We start from the raw sequence: 17522 nt of genomic DNA, 5'->3' as shown, positions 1-17522 counted from the left end.
CATCTGTGCTGCAACCCCAGTAAAGCCTATTGTATCCTGCAACACAGCTGATAAACTCTATCATACAATGGGGCTGCCTAAAATTCTATTAAGAACAGGAACGTGCAGTATGGGCCACATGTATATGTATCTAGAAAAAACTGCATTGAAATCAGCTGGGTTCACTTCTATAAAAATATGCACTGATAGAAGTTTTGTCTCTTGTTAAAAATCTTGTATGAATGCTGATACAAACTTCTGCAAGCAATATAAATTAATGCTACCAGAGGAAATCTGCAAAATCTGGACAACTATTAGATGACAACAAACAGATAAAGAAAACATTAACATCTTTGGTGCCATCTGGAAATTGTCAGAATTTTTGCAACCCTAGCAGTGTTTACCAAAAATATTGGAAAATACTGTATGTAGAAACTGCTTATTAGGTTTATTAACCAAAATGAATCCTTCATATTAGTAGGCTTTTCCTCACATATTTTTTAAACTTCAGTACTGAAACAAATTATAAATAAAATGATTGACGGTTCTTCAGATGCAATTACTTTTGTATGAAGTTATTTCTCTGTAGAATTCCATGTGACTGTGGGAATTGTCAGTAGATTACAGATATACAAGTGCAAATATATATATATATATATATATATATTATATATATATATTATATATATATTTATATATATATATCTTTAGAATACAGGAATATTCAAATAGTAATATGAACTTTCAGACTTACATTTGATCATAGATCCTATTACAAATTTTATATATTTATAGCTAATTTTTCCTCTTATGAAATGCTGAAATGTACATGCAAATTAGTTATGAATAAAAATCCATATGCATATAATGCAAGCCCTTAACATACATGTTTATACATAAATACATCACATATACTAGCTGTACATGCAGCTCTGTACAACAAAGAAAACTAACAAAAAACAGAGATATCCAAGCCAGTCAAGAAATGACTTTTAAACAAAGATTTTTAGAACAAACCTATGACTTGTTAAAAAAATTGACTGAACTTAGATGAGTTAGATTCACATGGGTTTGCTGGCCAGATACATCACATGATGAACAAGCTTTCAAAACAATTGCTTCTTCTTGAAAATCTCACAAAGCTGTTTGTTTTCATATTTCAGACTCAAATTGCTATCATTGGATTCCAATTCAGGTTCTGAACAAAAAAGACATTATTTTTAAGGAAGTCATGTTGCAACACCAATTTAGAAGTGTCCCCCTTGAGAAATTTAATCATAAACACAATTTATTTTGCATTTTTTTAATGGAAATTACCGATTTGACCCCGATAACGTGGACCTCAAGTGAAAAATGTGAATTGCTCTCATTGATGGTTCCAATGGATTGTTTTCTTGGCTATGATGATATTCTCAGGAGTTTCTCCAACCCCAACGTTCAAAAATGCTTTCCATCAGTCTTAACTTTCACTTCCATACGGTAACAAAAGAGAAATGGCTTGCACAATTTTAATCAGCAGAGATATATAGGAATCTGGCTACTTAAATGTCTTTTGCAAGGCCTTCACGGCTGCTCTTAAGTACTAGCGGGCAACCTATTTCTCGATTGCTGAATTAATGGAAATACTTGATATTTACTGATTTATGAACGGCAATAGTTCATTTCATATATATTTTTTAACGGAAATACTTCAAATGGCGTATCGCTGTCACACGACCCCGTCACACTGAAGTAACCGGCTGCGACGCGAAGATGCAATCCGAACCGTAAGGCAGCCAGAAGTCCGCGAGACTTACTTTTGAGCAGCTATACCAGGGGTCGGCAACCTCGGCTCTTTTATGACTCGTGGACTTCAACTCCCAGAATTCCTGAGCCAGCATAGCTGGCTCAGGAATTCTGGGAGTTGAAGTCCACGAGTCATAAAAGAGCCGAGGTTGCCGACCCCTGAGCTATACCCAAAGGGCTGAGCTCGGGGAACGGGCCGAAACGAGTCCCCCAAAGAACTGGGCGTGTTTGTGGGCAGGGACGAAGGGTAGCGCGTGCCGGTGGCGTGAGAACGAGAAAGCGTCACCTCACCAGAGAAGGCCGAACGACTCTCTGAACGAAGGCGGAGCCGGCCGTCTCGGCTGCCGGCTTCAACTCCGGAGGGGAGGAGAAAGACGTCTCGGTAACTCCCTCCGGAGGCTTTGCTCACGAGCGCTAGCAACGCTTCGCGTAGAAAAACCAGTAGGCGACGGGACGGGCTCTTCCGGCTTCTCAACCACACTTCCGACTAATCGGCCAAGCCTCGCCGGCGATTCCTAAAAGCTGACGGCAAAGCGAAGCCAGAGAGGGGCCCCAGTTTCTCCGGAGATGCGCCATCAGTTTACTTTACGGGGCCAGAGCTGTGAGAGGCTCTGCGGCCTGTGCGTCGCCGTCCTTTTACTGGCCCTTCTGCCCGGCCGGGTAAGCGAGCGAGCGAGCGGAGAGTGGCGCTTGAGAAGGCGAATCTGGAGATGGTGCAGATGCGGGTCCGAGAATAGCCTTTGGAGCCTGACGGAGGGAGGGGAAAGTGGCTTGAGCTTGTTTCAAGCGGGGCCGGCATGTGCTGTATGGAGGCGTCCTCCAGTTTCGTGTCCCGGGATGGGGTTGGACACCCGCCACAAACTCATTCTGCACCAGCCCTGTTGAGTGAGATAAGGAGTTACGCACTCCATCTGCTGGGGAGGCAAGCGGGTGAGGTGGACGCGTCTGCAACTGTGACTCCTACTCCTACGAAGCAGCCTTTGGCAAAAGGCACGACTAATATATTCCAAGTGCCTTAAGTGTTTACTTGAAAATAAGCCTTGTTTAAACTCCACAGCTTATTGGAGTCGCATCTTTTCCCGGGTAAACGCCTATGGAGAGTTTGATTTCGGAGTGACATTCCTGAAGATGGGTCTGAGTTTAAGAACTGTGTCTCGGCAATTGCAGAGAACCGAAAATTGGGCAGACAGAAATAACCTGGGATTAGTGAACTGAATCAAAAGCAAACGCTGCTATCTTAATTCCGAGGGTGTGAATGAAAAAGAACGATGCTGTTTTATGAGAGTTTTAATTATGAGTGGTTGTAGTTATCTGCAAAATATAGGTTGTGGTATACTACCGGTATATATGTGGAACTTAACAGTTACATTGAATTGGAAAGCAGTTTGTAGTTTATCATTGTAATTTATTACATAATTCAGCAATGCACATGGCATAATATACATTGCAGCTTTAACTCAGCTTACTGAAACCTACAAAGTGAATGCAAGAACAGGAATGAAGTGGAGGGACACAGAGGAAGGCTAAATGTTGTCCCTGTATCAACTGCATCTGCTTAGAATGCCTTATATGTTTACAATAGGAAACAAGGGGAATATTAAGGAAAATTGGATGTGTGTCACAAGGAGGTTCTCAGAAACAGTTTCAGTTACTTTGGATGAAGTGTGGAGGAAGGTTTCCATTGTCGCTTGCTTGATGATTTATTTTCTGCAAAGATAATTGACCTTTTTTGTGTGAAAATATTGTATCCACTTTAATTTTTTTTAAAAGTATTGAAGTGTTCACAATATGAGATACTGAATCTCCCATAGAGATTATTAAAAAAAACAATTTAACAATGCAACAGATAACCAAATGAATTAATTGTAAATATCCAACTCTTTAAGATCTATATTTTTACAGCAGATAAAAATGGAAGATCATTTGGGGAAAGTAACTTGCAAGATGTCACTTTTCAAGACACCTAAGTAGACAAGTAGATGGTCTGATAATGGTTGTACTTATTTAAAACCAGTGTCAGTTTTACTGCACTAGTGCTCTTAGGATGACCTTTCTGTGATATTCCTTTTTTTTTACATTTAGGAGAATTTAAACATAGTATCTTCTGCACTTTGACTCTAGTTAAATGCCTAATGCCTAGTTTTTCAAAGACATACTATTTATTTTGGGCATTCTAGCAACAACAGCTAGCTTAAAAAAGTGCTGTTTCCAGATTTTTTTGCTTCAGAAATGTGATTTATTTATATATTGTATTTTTAACTGCCTATCTCCCTCAGATGACAGTCCCCAGAGAAGGAAAATAAGCTTAACCGCCTTTACAATTTGTTACAGCCATAATCCATGATATAGTTGTTTCCCTGTTATACTTCAAATCTATATGGGCTGATCATGAAAGTGCTCTGTGTAGGTAAAAGTATTCTACAACTTCCCTGCTTCTGCAAGTGATATATTCACCTGCTGGAAGATAGCAGTAGACTATTCTGTTGAAGTGATTAGACTGTGCTTCAGAATATATTTAATTTTGCCTTTTCATCATAGTCTAACGTAACTATACATCAACATATTCATTTGGTCAATAATCAGTGATTAATTTCTAGAAGTTGCAGATTGCTTGACTCATCCCAGTACTAAGGAAGATGGGGCATACAAGGTAAGGAAAGGGTGTGGAGTTAGTAGGAAGATTTCTGATAAAAACCAAATTATTTTAGTGATGATAAAATTTAGTTATAGAGGATCCCTTCCTGTTATGTATCCATAAGGCATTCAAAATTATTAAGAATGGGATAGAAATGTTTCAACCCAGTTTTTGGGCCTCAGGCTGGAGCACAGATGTTACCATCATTCTCCCATGCTGGGTGAAACTCTAAAATTCTGTGGTTTGTTTCGAAGAGGAAATCCCACAAGAGTAAAGTTGATTTCTAGTAGGCTGCTGCTTATTACAGACTATGCCTGTAATCTGTGTAAGTAAAATAGATTTCCTATATGTTGTTGTTGTTAGCTGCGAAGTTGTGTCCGACCCATCGCGACCCTATGGACAATGTTCCTCCAGGCCTTCCTGTCCTCTACCATCCATTTAAGCTCACGCCTACTGCTTCAGTGACTCCATCCAGCCACCTCATTCTCTGTCGTCGCCTTCTTATCTTGATTTCCTATATATTCGTAGACAAAAAAGGAACAGATGGAACAGATAGTGACTTAATGCTTTTATGGAACTGGCAATATTTAATGGAAAATTTGCTTTACTGAAAGAGGTAGAGCATATCAGAAAGTATATTGCAGGAACTCACTGGATACTTTGCTTCCATTTTCAATGAGCAAGATATGTCCATTGTTTTGAATCAATGGTACCTTGTCTTGCAGATTTTTCTACACCTACCTCTTCTGCTTTTTATATGAACTATTTATTTTGTGGAGTTTCTTTGTAGAGACATATGCTAAACATATTTTCAGTAATGTACATATAATGCAAGCTGCAGAGCGGGTGAAAGGACTTTCTGTTGGTCAATGTATTATTGGGTTCCATATTTGTTAACATACTTGGGGAAACGCCTCAATTGATACTGTGGAATCATATTTTACAGCACAGGCCTACTTTTTAATATCTCAGTTGTAATAGGATGATAATTGTGCCTAGTAAAATTTGATATAATAGCCTTGAAAAAAGACAATTACAGATGGACTTCATTTAATTAGCACTTGTTCAGTAACTGTCTGAACTTGTGCTGTGCTGAACAAGTAGTAGTTACACTCAGTCCTTGAAGTTCTGCATCATGTTCTGAGCATTAGGCAGCTAGCCCAGATTTCAGACCTTCACAGCATCCTGAGGTCATGTGATCATGATTTATGGCCTCTGCCAGTTTCGCAAAATTAAAGTCAATTGGGAATACGGCAGAAAGTTAGAAGTCACAATCATGTAAAGTCCTTGTTTATTGATGCTTGTGGTCCTCACTTAACTAGGAATTGATAGAATTTTTAATTATTTTGCATGCACAATTTATTTCTACCATGGTCAGAATTATCATGGTTCTTTAGACTTGGGGGGAAATGATGCACGTCCATGCCACTTGTCTTCATATATAAACACCTCTATTACTGGGACATGTTGTATAATACTAGGCTCAGATGCTTCATTTCTAAGGCTGGATTTACAACATAGTACAACAGATTTCAGCTCAACTCTAGCAAGACTAAGTGGTTTTGGGATTTGGGGCCTTCAGATTCCAGGATGTCAGAGTCTACAGAGGGGGAGCTGATGTAATGAACTACAGTGAAGCAGCAGTTTCCCAGGAAGAAGGGAACACATTCCAAAAAGAGGGGTGAAACAAGAGGCAGCACGACCTGGAGCTTGATAGGAGGCAGAGGAAGAGAGTAAGGATGACTCCCTAGATCTCCCAGATATATAATGATGATGACTTTATTGTCACTTTGAATGTACACCAATCGGCATACATCAAAATGAAATTTCGTTGCATACAGCTCTCAAAGGGTCACCACCTCCGATATATACTCCTTGTTTGGGGCCCGCTCAAATTTCACATTGTCCATTTTAGTCTCTAGGGAGTGAACGATGGCAAACAGGACAGATGGAAATGGGGCTCCATGTGGATTAGCCCTCAAGTTAGCTTGTATTCTTTCCTTTTTCTGATCCTGACTCTTCCACCTTTTCCTTAAAGAGGCCTTGCTTCTTTTCACCCCTGGAGCACGCTGCCGCCGCCACCAACTCCTCCAAAAGCCTCTCTCTCTTCCTCTGGGCCTGCCGACAGCCTCATCCAGTTCCTTCGCTCCATAAGCTCCAGGTCCTCTCTTCCTCTGCCTCCTCTGGAAACAGCCCTGATTTGCAATACAATCCATCACTAGGCCAGCAGTCAGATCTTGCTGCTGGTAGAACAAATGCAAACAGCGCCAACGACTTTTAACGGTCTCACCAGCAGTTCCAAAACAACTAGAAACTCGCCAGGCCAGCAAAGATTGTGGGTCATATGTCGTATGTTACCTTAGTTTCACCATGTTGCTCAAACACATTAAAATCTTCCTGATCATGTGGCCTATAGCCCTTACTATCCCTCCCAAAACTATTCGCCTTCAAGAGCCAATGCAGCTGCAGCCATTCCAGGCGCCGCCATCTTAGAATTTAATATCCATTAGATTGAGAGTAATAAGGGTTTAGTTTGGCAAGATTTTGTCTATTGTGCGTAAGCAGATATAACTGAACTCTGGCTGAATTGTTCTACATTGTTCTTGAGCTTAGTCTGACACAAAAAATTATGTTGATCCTGGATGAGGTTGGACTGTTCCAGACAGACTCTATGTACTATCCTGGGGTCCATCTGCTTGCTGAGCAGGTGCTAGGAGGGTTTTTGAGCAACTGCAAATTGTGCGCCTTTGGTGTCTAGTCATGCCGGCCACATGACCATGGAGACGTCCTCGGACAAGCGCTGGCTCTTGGCTTTGAAACGGAGATGAGCACCGCCCCCTATAGTTGGAAATGACTAGCACGCATGTGCAGGGGAACCTTTACCTTTACCTTATGTAGTTCAATAATTTGCCAAGCATTTACTTGTATTTATTCGAAAGGAAGACTCAAGTTTACAACATCTACCTATCCCTGAAAGATGAGTAGGCAGATATTTATTTTCTATTTTAAAACAATTGTTCTGAGACTATATTAACAAAATCTTGTATGTCTGAAAGTACAAACATCCAGCTGCAGTTTTAACTGCTTGATCCATCAGGGAGAGCCCTTCCTACATTCTTTTCTTTGACTGCTAAGCCCCTATAGTGCTGATATTTCTTAGTGTTTCCTCATCTGTTTATTAACAAAGTCTGACCTTGCTTACCTTTTGTGAGGTGAGCCATAGTCAGTTGAGCACTGCCTTTACAAACATGAAAAGCTAAAGGAAAAAAATCAAATTCTAAGTAGATTTTATGTTCATTCACAATTTTGATTAGCATCTTGACTGCAGTGCATGGGGATATCTGGCTTTAACTAGTCCTAGAATATTTGTTAACTGCATGTCTTACAATAGTGGCATTTATACAGGAGCATTTCTGGGGGGGGGAGATGAAATAATTAAAATGCTTCAAAAGTAGACATATGGGAAAACCACCCCTTTCACACTTTTCAGATATCCAGTGGAAAACCACAGAATAGGTTGCTATTTTATGGTTGTAAAACTTATATTCAGAAATTGAAGATCTTTTTTTTCAAAAGGAAGATCAGATCAGACTGTCTTATATAAATTGTAACCTTAGATCATATATTAATATAATTTTTCCTCCTTGGATACTCTGCAGATATAATGGTGAAATAGTAAACAAGGGATCTAACATTCAGTGATATAAGTGGTCTCTGTAAGATACCAATCAAGCTGAGTGTATATATAAATAGTATGCAAGTTACCACACAACTGAGACCAGAATTTCTACTGCTAAGCAAGACAGGTGTTAAGTAAGTCATACACAATTTTATGATTTTTTTTGTCATGGTAAAGCACTGTAGTTGTTAAGTGCTTGTAGTTGTTAACCGAATCTGGCTTTCCCTATTGAGTTTGCTTGTCCGAAGTCAGCTAGGAAGGTTGAAAATGGTAATTACATATGACTTCAGGACACTGCAAACATTATAAATATGTGTGGGTTGCCAAGTGCCTGAATTTTGATCATATGACTGTGGGGATACTGTAACAGTCATGAGAAACGGCTATAAATAACTTTTTCAATGCCATTGTAACTTCAAGTGGTCACTAAACAAATGGTTGCAAGTCAAGGATTGTCTGTAATAGGAATGTGCCCTGGTAAATCAAGTCATTCCAGAGATAAACTGGATTTGTGAGGCCTCATTGTACAATCCTGGTCAAAAAGACATTCCATTATTAGGTAATTAATGGAAACCACAACATAATATTAGAATATTAATATGGATCAAATAAATCCACTTTGAATTCCTTTCGTTTACTTTTTTCATCTTTAATCTTGTCAAATAGTGTCCCACAAGCTGATATCTTAGCATTTTGTTTTTGTTTCTTCTCAGGAACAGCTTGATCAGTTTAGCTATTCCTTTTGTAAATCCAAGATAAGTCCCTTCTAACTATCTGCTTAACTCCCTCAGGAAATATTCTTTCAAGTCCGTCTGGTCCTCTAAAATTCCAAACTCAACATTCTAGTTCCCCTTGTGCTGTTTTCCAAAAATCAAAGTTTTACTTTTCAAACCTTAAACTTATATAAAACTTCTTTTATACCAGGTAGAAGGGATTCTCTTGGCATAATATGCCTTTTGGAAGGTTCTTAACATTTGGAAGGTTAATAATAAGCAAATTCCTAATTAAGAACTAATTGTCCAATTTAAAGCTATTGTACTTTAGCTTAGGCAAGATGATTTCTCTCTCCCCTCCAATCTTCACCCCAGAATTCTGAAATCTGCTGGAGATTGCTCTTTTATGATCTCTTTTGCAAGGAAAATTCTCTATGGAGGAAACTTGCCAATTTTCATTTTCTTCTTGATCTGGTGAGGAGTTCCAAGGAGCTGTTCCATACAACAGCTCCACTTTTTACTATGGTGGTTGGTCTTATAACAGCTGAGCTATCTTCAGTCTGCATGCTTCCCCCACGCTTCTGCAATCCTTAAACACACTTTAGAAGACCAATGTGCACTTTTGCTGAGGAAAGAGACCTGAGGTTCAAAGAATATTGGCTGTCTAGATGCCAAGTTAAAGTTTAAGTGGTGAGCGCAATCCCTGCATCAGCTTTTTAGCTTTTGCAATTTTTCCTCAGCTTGTTGTTTCTGCTTAGATTTAAGAGCCCAGTGCTCTGTCATGGTAAGACAGGGAAAACAGGTTTATGATAGCTTTTTCCTCTCCACCCATTTGGGCAGTAACCTGATGTGATATTTATAAGATGTCTTCCTTTGAGAAATCATTGCATGGTACTTTTTATTACCCAGTTATACAATAGTAAAGGTAAAGGTTCCCCCGCATATGCGTGCTACTCGTTTCCAACTCTAGGGGCCAGTGCTCATCTCCGTTTCAAAGCCGAAGAGCCAGTGCTTGTCTGAGGACGTCTCCATGGTCATGTGGCCGGCATGACTGGACGCCAAAGGCGCACGGAACGCTGTTACCTTCCCACCGTAGTGGTCCCTATTTTTCTACTTGCATTTTTACATGCTTTTGAACTGCTAGGTTGGCAGAAGCTGGGATGAGTAACAGGCGCTCACTCTGTTACGCGGCACTCGGGATTCAACCCGCCAAACTGCTGACCTTCTGATCGACAAGCTCAGCGTCCTAACCCACTGAGCCACCGCGTCCCTCTTATACAATAGTAGGCTATTTTAAATACAGGACTTTCCAATTCCCCTTAATAAACTCCCTATATTTATCCAACTCCCTTAGAAAGTAGTACAAGTTTTCTCCAGTATGTTTAGAAGGAGAAGATAAAGCTGAGAGGTTGCAACCAGAACGAATGAACAAAAAGCAAAAAAAAAGGAAATAGTGATATATTTTTTTAAGGAAATCACTTGAGTTTGGGGAAGAAAATCCGGTGTTATTCACAGTGAAAGTATGCTGTATGTTTTTTTTCTGGCTAAGGGAAGGGTATTTGCTTGTTTGTGGATCATGTGGTCTGAAGAGAAAGGGCAGTAGCAGCAGAGTCGATCAAGAACTAGCTACTGGAGAGAGCCGTATTCCTTAGCCAAGAGCTCCTCTCAGGCAGCACTTGAGAGCCTGATCTCTTGAAAGTATCCTGTGTCCCAGCCAGCACTATTTTTTAAAAAGGCAAACTTTTGGAATTCACAACTAAATTAAGCATAGGAACAGGGGAATTTTGTAGCAACCTGAATAGGAGAGATGGCCTTGACTTTCATAGAGCTGAGTTCAGTGACTGTTTAAGAAAGCCAGGTCTCTAGTTTCTTTAATGGGTGATATATCTTTTCTCATTACTTCAATTTGGTTTAGCTGTCTGGTGCTATTTAGATTTAAGTGGACTACGTCTATTGGTACATACCGTATTTTCCGGTGTATAAGATGACTGGGCGTATAAGACGACCCCCGACTTTTGAGAAGATTTTCAAGATTTTTCGTCTTATACGCTGGAAAATACTTACATGCCAGTTGCCAAGTGTCCGACACAAGCCTGATTCAGCCCCGTCTGATGCAGATGGTGCAAAGCCTCCCTTTTGAAGCCCAAAGGGGCTTTTCCTTCCACCCACCCTTTGGAATAAACGCAAGAGCTGCGTTCACACGACGCGCTTTTCCAGGCCAAACTCTGCAAACGGCACGCCAGAAGCCGCAACCACCGCAGGAACTCCGAGTCCCCGCCTTTCGGCAGCCTGCACGACCGAGCGCAATCCGGCTTTGAGAGTGCATTTGCAGACGGAGCAGCCGCCGCGTCTGGAGCCAAGCCCTGCCCAGGAGGTGGTTGGCCAGGCGGGCCCGGAAAACGCGCTGGAGAGCCGGGCTTGGGGCGGCCATGCCGAGGCCGGCTGGCGAGGGCCGCTGCATGGTCTGCGGGTGAGAGGGGCGCCAGGCCACCAAGTACCGCTCTCCAGACTGCCTGGAGAGATAGCAGGTAGCAGGGCGCGATCTGCTTATGCTCAGATGCCGCTTGGGTGAGGGGGAGGGGCTTCCTGCCGCTCCCAGGGTCTGGCGTTTGCAAGGCGGAGGGGAAGGGGCTTAGAGGCTCTTGGGGGTGAGAAGGGAGAGTCACGTTGGAGGGGGGACTGGACTAAGGAGGCTTGAAGTTGCTTTACAAGAATGGGGGCACTCGATTGATTTATGTACTATTTTCCGGCGTATAAGACGACCCCCCAACTTTTGAGAAGATTTTCATGGGTTAAAAAGTCGTCTTATACGCCAGAAAATACGGTACTTGATATTCCTGCAAAATTCTAAATCCCTTTGTTTTACACTCCAAGCATTGGATCCCTGTGCTTTGGCTGTCCGGTGGCATTTCTGAGTAGGCTAGTTTGGCAATTGTCAACTTCACTGCCACTGGCAACCAGAATTTGGCTTCCAGAGTGGCCAACTACATTTTAGTGTCATTAGTGATGACATGGAGCACAGTTGTTGCTTCCCCCTCCAGCATTACCTAGTGGCTTATCTAAACTGTAATAGAAAAGCAAGTCACCATGGGGGCTATATACCTGCCACCTACCAATCTCTCTGTATTTCCAATGTCTGAATCATCTCCAATTGAAAGTCCAGAGCAATATCCTTGGTACATGAGTAATATCATTCAAGGACTGGATCTCTCCTTCAGTAACACCTTGTTTTCTTTTAACTGATCTCTTTTCCAAGTTCGTTGCCCTTAATTGCATGGGAACTAATCTACGAAGCCTATGTAGTAATCACATCCTTGAAAGTCTCATTTTTCTATGTCAGTGGCATTTCCTACTTGTCCACTTTAGTTTGATTTGTTCGCTAAGAACCAAGAGATCACTAACTTGAGTACAAATCCATAACTTATGTCCAACTTGCAGATATACATTTGATGTTATGCTATAACTGGAAAGCACCCTTTCTCCTGTGGTTTTTCTATCACATGCCCTCTATTATTTGTCCGAGATTTCAAACTCATAACTCACAAGGTATGTAGATATACAGCTCTTTTTAAAAAGTTTTTTTTAATCCCACGTTTATTTTATTTTATAAATAATTCAAGACAGAGAATTAATATTCTTTCTACTTTTCCTGCAACAACACCCTATGAAGCGAGTTGGCTGAGAGAGAGTGACTGGTCCAAAGTCATCCAGCCAATTTTTCATGCCTAAAGCTGAACTGGAATGCTCCTGGTTTCTAGTATGGGGTCTTAACCACTGGAGCAAACTGGCTCTTTTTGTGTGGCCGAAGCTTAATATTTTTTTTCTTCTGTTCAATCATGTCCCTGCAATTTTCTTGGCAAGTTTTTTCAGAAATGGTTTGCCATTGTCTCCTTCCTAAGGCTGAGGGAAAACAACTGGCCCAAAGTGACCCAGCTATCTTTGCCTCAGGTGGGACCAGAACTCGTAGCCTTCTGGTTTCTAGCTTGATACTTTAACCACTACACCAAACTGACTACCAGTTTTGGAAAGTAATAACTGATAGTAGGTAGCTTGCTGATCTTCCTTAAGTTGACAGAAAAGTGGCACATACTTTTGGCATCAGGTAGGACAGTCCCAAGGGACATTTGCTGTTGTCTCTGCTGTAGTTCCTCCTTGTTGTAACTCTAGAATGGGAAGCATGCCTTTGTCCATGTGCAGAGCAGCTCAGTTGCAACTATACTTTAAGCCCTGTACTAAGGTGCTAGGAGCCATCAGTCGACCACACAGACACAAATTCTGCACTTCATTCTAGAGCTGTAATGAAAAGGAATGACACTAGACGGCAGGCTAGTTGTGGTGGCATCTCAGTGGAAGCTGGAAGTGCAGGCATTCCTTAGCCTGTCCTGATCAGGCATAGGGCCAGTCTCTTGCCTTAAGGTCATAGCAAGGAGAATTAGTGCAAGGGAAACATACCCCAGCCCTGGCCATAATAGACTTGTTCCTTCATTCTCTGAGACTCTGTCAGGTAGAAGAGAAATCCCACTTAAAGCTTTTTTGTTGTAGAGAAGAATGGGGAGGAAGTAATGCTTTTACCCCACATAGATAAACACATAAAAACAGTAAGTGGTGGTAGGATTTGGCCTGCACCGGGTGTTATGTATTGGGTTAAATGAGAACAGTTGCAGCAGCTGCGCAGCCGATACCACCAGGTGGTGCCGTACTGAAACTGCTGTGACAGGGATCAGCTTTCGGCAGGAAATCTGAGGTTTGAAATGATTGGTTGAATGCGTACCTGGCCAGGTATATAAGGGGCACAGGTAACCCTGATTTGGCAGTACAGTTCTACCACCAATAAAGAGCTGCATGCTCTACTCCTCTGCCTGGCGTCTTCATGCGTTTCAGAACCACAACACAATACTGGGTTTGTATTATAATGAACTCCTGATTGCTCTCCAGGCAACAGTCATCCATCAGATGTCTATCTTTAATGTTATTATCAACCCTGTCTATAATTGCACACATTGACGTAGGCCAAGTAGACACAGGGAAATGATGAAAAATATAGGAAAGTTGTTCTATAAGGTGTTTTTAAAATACATTTAACTTTGATGGTATACCACAAAACTTTTTTCTTCATTTTTGATTCACTAGAACAGGGGTGTCAAACTCGCAACATCATGTGACGTGTCACGTATCACGACTTTTTTTCCATTGCTGGCAATGGGGTGGGCGCGATTTCACCATGACGCATCTGGCCTGTGGGCTGGTGGTTTGACACCCCTGCACTAGAAATTTTTGTATCAGTGTACAAAATGGTTTCTTCTCAAGTATTCCTTGAGGTGATTTGAGTTTGAGATTCTTTGTGTGTTAAATATTGGTGCATAAGTTAAACATGCACCATTTGTTCCATGTTCCCAATGTCACATAGTTGTCTGATTTTGAAACTCAGAGAATTTTCACAAGCATTCTGTGATGTAGCATATTGGAGCCCTATTACACGATTATACTAAACAATAGAAATAAATAGAACAAGAAAAAAATAAATAGACTAAATAGAAATAGCTTTCTAATATCTACTGTTTAGCCAGTTTAGCTTGGTATTTTCATTTATGAAATAATCCAACATGTTACTTTTTTATAGGTCTGATAACTAAATCTGCTTCTTGACCAGATTAACATTAATTGTTTTTTCCCCCTTATATGTAGGCATTCTCAGGCTCTTGCATATGGTACGGCCAATGTGGAATTTCTTCTGGAGACAAAAGGTATAATTGTCAATATAATGGCTCAGCAATACCACTACCAAAGGATGGCTATGATTTAGTGCAAGTAAGTCTTTGATTAATTACATTTTTATTAAAGGATTCTTAAAAATATTTAGTGGAAATGAGGTAAAATGTTTGGGGTTTTTTTCTAATTAAAATGTTTACATGTGCCTTAGCACAAGTAATCAGCGTGCAGATAAGCTAATATTAAACCATGGTCTTGATTATTTAGATTAGTTCTCTGTGCTTGGTGTTATATAGTTTTGGGACTTAGTCTTAAGAATGTATTATTCTATCTTAGAGAGTAAGAAATGTTCTAGGACCAGTACAGATAGTCCTTGGCTAACATTCATTCAGTGACTGTTCAAAGTTACAATGACAATGAAAAACTGTATTTATAAATAGTCCTCAAATTACAGCTGTCATATCATTTGACATCATATTTACTGTTCAGGTTTACCACATACTGTAGCTATTTCTACTATTTTGCCTGGCAATATATCACTTTCACCCTTAAAATTAAAAGTTCATTAAGAAAAACACCCTCTTCCCCCAATAGGTGAGATACAAAGGTTGGCATATTTCCATAGCAAATACCAAGGAACTTATCTGCAGGGATATTTGTGCCAAACAGCATTGAGATGTTCTGATTTACCTACATAGGTAGAACATCTTATGCCTTAACAGTTCTACTTATAAACTAATAATGACTGTTGCCATATTGTAAGCTGGTAACACAGTGGATATAAAAAGTCTACACAGCCTGGTTAAAATGCCAGGTTTTTGAGATGTAAAACAATCAGACCAAGATAAATCGGAACTTAATATGGGCTTGATCAGAGTCAGTTCAGTTATTAGCAGGTGTGTATTGTCTATTATTTAACATCAGTTTAAATGTGATTGGTTAGTACGGAACACAGCAACAGCATACTTATGCAACCGCACAATTGTAAGGTTTTTATTGTTATTTTTCCCCTCTAAAAGATTTGTTTGTTTTTCAAATGAATTGTACAGCTTACACGTTATATTAGAGTTGGAAAAAATTCTGAAGTTATTAATCTTGGTCTGATTTTTTTACTTCTCCAAACCCTGATGTTTTAATGAGTATATAGACTTTTTATACCCACTGTATATTGTTGAAATCATGAGGAGTTTTCTAAGTCAGATGTCTGAAGCCAGTAGCAGTAGAATCATATTGTTTTGTCATTTTAAAAGTACTTCTTTAATTATTCATTTTTTTATTAAGGAACTCTGTCCAGGTTTTTTCTTTGAGAATGTTAGCCTTTGCTGTGACGTACGGCAACTTCAGGATTTGAAAAGTAACCTGGAGCTACCTTTACAGTTTCTTTCCAGGTATGTGGAGATATAAGGAGATTGTATAGATTGTTTTAAATACACTGTGGGAGAATAGGCATTCTGTTCATAAGAAAACACAAAGGAATGCCTCTTAAAAACATAATGTTATTTTGGTCTTAAGTGTTTTAGAAAGAGTTGATGATAACAGATTTCTTGCTCTTAATACTAAATCACTTCCAGTAAGCTGAATTACATGAAGTGCTTATGTAGTAGATATATTTTTGATTACTTTTTCATATTGTATTATATTGCCTGAATATGTATGGTATTTTGGCTTCAGTATGTATAGAAAAATCATAAAATAGCCTCTGTTTGCTATTTGAGATTAATCAGCATGAATAAACAGTGATTATACATATGAACAAATATACTTAAGTCTAGTATATTGTGTATTGTTCACATATGAAATATTTGTTGTCTTTGGGTAAATTATAGCTATAGCACTGATAATTTTTGAAATTACACATTCCAAAAGTTTATTAATAATTTAAATTTAAACATTTGAGCCATAATATTACTTTTCTCTCAAGAGAGAGAATATATATGAGCTTTATTTTATATACATATGCTACAACATCAGTATTGCCTCTCTTCAGGTGTCCTTCATGCTTTCATAATTTAATAAATCTGTTTTGTGAGCTAAGCTGTAGTCCTCATCAGTCTGAATTTATGAATGTTACTCAGACAACACTGTATATTGATCCTGTTACAAAAGAGAACAAAACCAGCATCGTAGAGCTGCAATATTATATTGGAGAAAAATTTGCTAATGGTAAGAAAATATAAATAATATAGTACAGTTAATTTTTTTCATTGTCTAGATTTATAAAGAATTCTGTAATTCTATAAATTTAACAGCACATTTATGTATAAGCACATTTATAATTCAGGTAAAGAAAAATGCACTCATAATCTTCTTAGCTATTGAACTGATTATTTTGTTCTTTGCATCAGTCCTGAGGTTTAATTTTTAATTTAAATTGGGAAGTTGCTGGTTATAAATCGAGTTATTTAAATCAGGCTTTGCATTAATATTTTCTAATACTAGTGGAAATGTGACTGATGAAACATTTATTTTGCCTTGGTTTGGCAAATCAAAAGCAAATTAGCAAACAAATATACATGTCCATATGTACACACACACAGAGACACACGTCCTCAAGTTACAATGGCAGTTGAGATTGGAATTTCCATTGCTATGTGATGTCACAAAGCGTGATGTTCTATGACCAGTTGCTTAGTGGCAATCCCTGCAGTCCTTGTTACCATTGTTAAGGGAGGATCATGAGTCCGCCACCTTGCAGCTTGCTGCAGGCTTCCAGTAACCAAAGTCAGTGGGCAGAAGCTAGAAGGAAATTGAGAGTTCCAGAGGGCACGTAAACAGGCTGGCACGGAGACAAGTGGCTGCTGCCAGGTGGGAGAGGGAGCGACGGAGTGCGCTGGTAGCCAGGAGAGCATGGTGCAACTGCAGCAGGGCTTGGGGTCATTGCTGCTGATGGGAGAGGATGCACAAGAGTGCAAGTAGGGGAGGTGAGAGGTGAACATGTTGTGCTTGGGGTTGCTACTGCTGGGTGGGGGAACATGCATGAATGGCTGGAGGAAGAGATGTTGAGCAGGTGGGGGAGACTTAC

At 39.9% G+C, this 17522-nt stretch overlaps 1 protein-coding gene across 2 annotated transcripts in view; it reads left to right on the top strand.

The window, feature by feature from the left end:
- The first annotated feature begins 2072 nt into the window (after positions 1–2072).
- NPC1 (NPC intracellular cholesterol transporter 1) overlaps positions 2073–17522 on the top strand; it is a 43347-nt gene continuing 27897 nt past the window's right edge. The window contains exons 1-4 of one of the 2 annotated variants that reach the window (XR_014491890.1): positions 2073–2424; positions 14477–14599; positions 15782–15888; positions 16488–16663. Coding sequence is in view for 1 of the 2 variants with exons in the window: in XM_083357592.1 (XP_083213718.1) it covers positions 2332–2424; positions 14477–14599; positions 15782–15888; positions 16488–16663 (499 nt within the window). In the remaining variant the exon portion in view is untranslated. The remainder of the gene's footprint in view (positions 2425–14476; positions 14600–15781; positions 15889–16487; positions 16664–17522) is intronic. The other variant, XM_083357592.1, reaches the window with a different exon arrangement.

The sequence above is a fragment of the Vipera ursinii genome (genome assembly GCF_947247035.1).
Source record: "Vipera ursinii genome assembly, chromosome: 3".
NCBI lineage: Eukaryota > Metazoa > Chordata > Lepidosauria > Squamata > Viperidae > Vipera > Vipera ursinii.
Note: the sequence above shows the minus strand (reverse complement) of the source record. Positions and strands in the feature narration are given on the sequence as shown.